The sequence below is a fragment of the Peromyscus leucopus genome, chromosome 3, assembly GCF_004664715.2.
Source record: "Peromyscus leucopus breed LL Stock chromosome 3, UCI_PerLeu_2.1, whole genome shotgun sequence".
NCBI lineage: Eukaryota > Metazoa > Chordata > Mammalia > Rodentia > Cricetidae > Peromyscus > Peromyscus leucopus.
Window position 1 is genome coordinate 148,062,221 of NC_051065.1, and position 6,000 is coordinate 148,068,220.

Sequence of the window (6,000 nt, forward strand, 5' to 3'; positions counted from 1 at the left end):
GGTAGGACACATTTATTCTGCAGCAGGAGACCAAGGCCCACACTGAGTGCAGTTCCTCTGAGGCTTTGGGCCTGTTCTCCGGGCTCCTTTTCTGAAGGTTTCCTCCATCTTCCCTCCCTCCTTGGCCCCCCACAGCACCAAAGACTCTCTCTATCAAAGTCTCTCCCTGCAGACCTCAGACCACAGCCAAGTTTATCTGCTAAGATGTGTCTTACTTGACAGCCATAAAACTACACTGTCATAGAAGCCTGTTCTGTAAGCTAGTCACTAAGTCACCCTGGCCGCGTCCTCCACGAGGTCCCAGTCCAGAGAGATTGGCTCTAAGGGCAGAAGATAGAAAAGGGCCAGCGTCCTTGTGTGCCACTCAAGCCTAGCCTGACACAGAAGACAGCGTGAGCGCCATGGTGCCTGACCTAAAGATCCCGCCTGGTTTGGGTCAACCGAGCTCCCACCCTCCTCCCAGGAGAGAACTGTGGTGAGTGCTCCCTGGATGGGAACTTCAAGCGGAAGCTGAGTGGGCCTGGCTGAGCGAGCATGACCAGTGCGGGCAAAGACACTATTGGCTTCTTCACCAGTGCGGTCAGGACATCCTAGATAGCAAACACAGGGTTCCTGGCGGACTTCTAGAGGCCATGGTAAGTTCTGAGATGGCGCTAACCCTGAATAGTCCTTTCCAGAATCAGCACAGACAAGAAAGGGCTTTATGTGTCCCATGTCATTCCCAAAGACACCTAAGACACAGCGGAGAAGGTCAAAGCTTATGCCTCCTAACCTGATGTAGGGGCGGGGTGTTGGTCTAGAAAAAACAATCTGACTGGGTGCCTTGGACACACCCGTGGCAGGATGTGACTTGGGGGACTGAGGCAAGAGGATTACTTGAGCACAGGAGTCCAAGTCTAGCCCAGGCACCGTGAGACTCTTTCTCAGAACGGTTGCTTGCAGTTGTAGCTCTGTAAGAATGTTTCCCTAGCATGCATGAGGGCCTGGGTTCCATCTCAGCACTATAAACCAATAATTAAAGCAAGACAAAACCATAATACCTTGTCTCCATTTCCATGACCTCAAGGCTCTCAGTCCTTCCAAGTCCCAGGCAAAATCCAGCCAGGAACTTTTGAAGCTGTGCAGCTGCGGAGTTCTCTGTTCTACCACTCCTTGAGACAGGGATGGGCGGGCTCCTGCCCCTGAGATGCGTGGTCTCTGAATGTGATGGTCCTAAGAACTGTGCACCCCAGTCTCTCTCTTCTTCTTGTCCCCCCTCCATTGTCAAATCTGCATTTGCTCCCGCCATCAGTTCCTTAGAACGTTGGTGCCCTGGGTATGTGCGCTGTTCATTTCATCCATATAGCTGGGTCCTACTGTGGGATGGTCTGTATGTCAAATTGTTCTGATTGGTCAATAAATAAAACACTGATTGGCCAGTGGCAGGCAGGAAGTAGGTGGGACAAGGAGAGAGAATAATTCTGGGAAGCAGAAGGCTGAGGCAGAGAGACACAGCCAGCCGCTGCCATGACAAGCCGCATGTGAAGACACCGGTAAGCCACCAGCCATGTGGCAAGGTATAGATTTATAGAAATGGATTAACTTAAGCTATAAGAACAGTTAGCAAGAAGCCTGCCACGGCCATACAGTTTGTAAGCAATATAAGTCTCTGTGTTTACTTGGTTGGGTCTGAGCGGCTGTGGGACTGGCGGGGGACAAAGATTTGTCCTGACTGTGGGTGGGCAAGGCAGGAAACTCTAGCTACAGGGTCCCCCTGAGCCACGGCTGGGCTGTCATCTCCCAGTAGCGGGCCTCTTGACCCACCTTGCCCTCTTGCCATCGCCCTCCTTTTCCGGGTAGTATTGAGGAATGTAGAGAGCACAACATAGTTGGGACCAGCCCCTGAAGGTGTGATCATCACAAACCCTCAAGATTGAGGTGGGGAAGTCCTTTGCCACTGGCAAGAAGTAGGGGCCTGATGTGGTGATATATTGTGTACCCTAATAAACTTGCCTGAGGATCAGAGGACAGAGCCAGCCACTAGATTAGACACAGAGGTCAGGCAGTGGAGGCACACACCTTTAATCTCAGCACTTGAGATCTCATGCCTGTGCTTGGGAAGGACACATGCCATTAATCCCAGAAGTAATATGGCAGGGCACAGAAAGGTAGATAAGGCTCAAGGAAACAGGAACTCACTCTCTTTAGACTAAGGATTTCGTAGAGGTAAGAATTAGTGGCTGGCTGTTCTGCTTCACTTTCACACTGATATCTGGATCTGGTTTTTTTTTTTTTTTATTAAAAGACCATCTAAGATTTGAACAACACCCTGGGACCTACCTCATCCCTCCAAGTAACCATCTGGGAAAGCCCTGTTGCCCCCATGGAGGTGGTGGTCAGTCACAGGCCTCTCATCTTAGTGATGCTCTCATCATCTTAGTGATTCTCTCATCTTAGTGATGCTCTTATGACCTTAGTGATGCTCTCTTCATCTTAGTGATGCTCTCATGATCTTAGTGATGCTCTCATCATCTTAGTGATGCTCTCTTCATCTTAGTGATGCTCCCTTTTATTTTTTATTTTATTTTTTTCAATTTATTGTTTTATTTTATGTGCATTGATGTTTTGCCTGCGTATTATGTCTGTGTAAGAGTGTTGGGTCCCCTGGAACTGGAGTTATAGACAGTTGCCATGTGGGTGCTGGGAATTGAACCCTGGTCCTCTGGAACAGTAGTCAGTCCTGTTAAGTGCTGAGCCATCTCTCCAGCCCCTGATGCTCTCATTGTCGTGCTTCCAGCTATTGGGGTGGACCCATACCCCACAAACTGCAGGCCCAGTTTTATATCAAACTCCTATCAAGTGGGGGGAGGGTTTGAAAATAATTTTTGTGGGGGCCATGTTTGGGTGTGTGTGTGTAACACCTTCTCTAAGTTTGTATCTCAGTGTCTAGGACTCTCTTGTGGTGACAGATCCATGCCCTTCTTCCTGAACCTGTAGGCTCACAAGCCATCAGGCAGACGCTTTCCAGCTAGCTACTATGCTGGCTCACCCTTGGTCTCTCCTGCCACCTGCTGGGCTACGCTAGAAAATGCACCTGAACCCTCCCAACCTGCCTCTAAAATGACTTCTGCCTTTATTCTTTGCTTTGATGACTTTACTTTGGCCCTGGTCGTCTATCAGCTACAGCTGTCAGTTCGAGTTTAGAGCCTTGAGTGGGGTTGGGCAAGATGAGTCTCTGTTATTTGAATACTGAGTCTCTTCCATGGGAAGGACCCAGTTCCTTAAATGGTGCTCATAGGCCTGAGAGGTATAACTGTCCTGCCAGGTGACTCTGCTGTATAGCGGTTTTCCTGTGACTGAAACATTGTGGGTGGTGGTGGTGGTGGTGGTGGTGGTGGTGGTGGTGGTGGTGGTGGTTGGGACTCAGGAGGTAATCAAAAGATCATTTGTCTGAGAAAGCAGACATTTGGAGGGTTCAAAGACCCATCCCCAGTTTATAAAAGGAGAAAGCAACTCTGATCAGCCAGTCTGAGAGGACATTAATCTGTGAGAAGGGATTCTTGGACCGTGGAGCTGTCTGCAAGCTGTACAGAGAGCTCAGGCCTTTTGTGCTTTTGGGGTGGGCTTCTGAGTCATCCATGTCCCTGCACATTCATACTCCTGTTAGTAACCCCAATAAACAAAATCATTGTTCTTCAAGTTGGCCTTGGTGTAATACTTAAAATCTATCGTGGGTTCCCTTTTTGGGGTGAGTAGAGGGGTGTGTGTGTGTGTGTGTGTGTGTGTGTGTGTGTGTGCTTTGTGTGTGGTAAGTTATTGTTTCCCCGCCATTCTCCAAGATTTCCAACAGCGCCCAGGCAGCTACCATGCCTCTCTTGCAGAGCATGCTGTCCCCAGCTGTCAAGAGAGCAGGCCGGCTGTCGCGGTCGCTCTCCAAGGTGCTGATTCTCGTAGCACAATGCTTAATAAGGACCGGTGGAATGATAAGACATCCGTCCTGTTTCGTTAGTTGAACTGAACGGATAATTCCTCTTTATAACCTTTTCCTCATTACTCTGGGGTCTGTGTAATGAGTTCTCATTCAACATTTCATTTCAACCTCCCAAGAACTCCAGAGGCATATCGTTTATTTCTGTTTCAGGAGGGAGGATATTGGAGAAGGACAGAGAGGGTGAAATGTGGTCATGGGATCATGCCTACAATGACCTTACACTGAAATCCTCCTACAGTGCTCACAGTATGCCTTGTCTTCAGTATCTATGACTGGCACCTCCTTCCATCCAAGCCAAAAGTACATTTTATTTCAGATGGTTTCCACCTTCCTCATGGTCAACATCCAAGACTCGTGTGCTACAAGCTTTCCACACTGCCACTAATCCCTCTCCGGCCTCTGCCACACTTTAAACCCACACCTATGCTGCTACACTGAATTGACTGAAAGTATGTCCTGTCATTTAAACTGAAGCCACTACAACTTTCTATGGAGCTTTAAATCTGTATAATCTGATATGATGGCAGAGTCACAATAAACATTTTAGGTTGGTAAGATGGTTCAGAAGGTAAATGTGCCTTCTACCAAGACTGACAACCTGAGTTAGATTCCCAGGACCCAACTCCTGCAAGTTGTCCTGACTTCCATATGTGAAGGTGGCCACATGCACACCCCACTCCCACTCCCACCCAAATAATGTGAAAAGTATTAAAGACCTTGAATCAGTAAACTGAAACATTTATTGAATAAACAACTAAAGGTTAAGAGTTAGAGAAAGGCTGGGTGGCTTTGGTGTATGCCTTTAATCGCAGCACTTGGGAGGCAGAGCCAGAGAATCTCTGTGAGTTCGAAGCCAGCCTGGTCTACAGAGTGAGATCCAGGACAGGCACCAAAACTACATAGAGAAACCCTGTCTCAAAAAATCAAGAGGGAGAGAGAGAGAGAGAGAACTGGATTCTAAGTTCTGCTTACTAATCAGGTAATGGTAGACAAGTTCTTAACCTCTGCAGGCTTTGATTTCTTCATCTTAGAAAGAGTATAACAAAGGGGTTGGGGATTTAGCTCAGTGGCAGAGCACTTACCTAGCAAGTGCAAGGCCCTGGGTTCGGTCCTCAGCTCCAGTTTAAAAAAAAAAAAGAGAGAGAAAGAGTATAACAATACAAATCTCAAGTCCAAGTGGATCAAAGACCTGAACATAAATCCAGTTACACTAAACTTAACAGAAAAGAAAGTAGGAAGCACTCTTGAACAATTGGCACTGAGACATTTCTAAATAAAACACAACAGACAGACTGAGCACAACAATTAATAAATGGACCTCTAAACTGAGAAGCTTTTGCAAGCAAAAGACACAGTCAATAAGACAAAAAGACAGCCAACAGAATGGGAAAAGATCTTCACCAACCCCACCTCTGACAGAGGATTGATCTTCACAGTATATAAAGAACTCAAGAAACTAGACATCAAAATACTGAACAGTCCAATTAAAAAATGGGCTAAAGAGCTAAACAGAGAATTCACAAAACAAGAAATACAAATGGCTGAAAGACATTTAAAGAAATGCTCAACATCCTTAATCATCAGAGAAATGCAAATCAAAACGACTCTGAGATACCACCTTACACCTGTTAGAATGGCTACGATCAAAAACACCAATGACAGTCAATGTTGGAGAGGATGTGGAGCAAAGGGAACACTCCTCCACTATTGGTGGGAATGTAAACTTGTACAACCACTGTGGAAATCAGTATGGTGGTTTCTCAGAAAATTAGGAATCGAACTACCTCAAGACCCAGCCATCCCACTCTTGGGCATATACCCAAGGAATGCTGATTCATATCATAAAGAGACATGCTCAGCTTTGTTCATAGCAGCATTATTTGTAATAGCCAGAACCTGGAAACAACCTAGATGCCCATCAACGGAAGAATGGATGAAAAAAATGTGGTACATATACACAATGGAGTACTACTCAGCAGAGAAAAACAATGAAAGCATGAAATTTGCAGGCAAATGGATGGAACTAGAAA

At 46.6% G+C, this 6,000-nt stretch overlaps 1 protein-coding gene across 1 annotated transcript in view; it reads left to right on the forward strand.

Annotated features, from left to right (window-relative positions):
• The window catches only part of LOC114683490 (splicing factor U2AF 35 kDa subunit-like), a gene marked incomplete at its 5' end in the record, with an annotated part of 65,710 nt that extends 65,182 nt beyond the window's left edge, over positions 1–528 (forward strand). Inside the window, one exon of the mRNA XM_028857821.1 lies at positions 464–528. Coding sequence (XP_028713654.1) covers positions 464–528 — 65 coding nt within the window. The remainder of the gene's footprint in view (positions 1–463) is intronic.
• Positions 529–6,000: the final 5,472 nt, after the last annotated feature.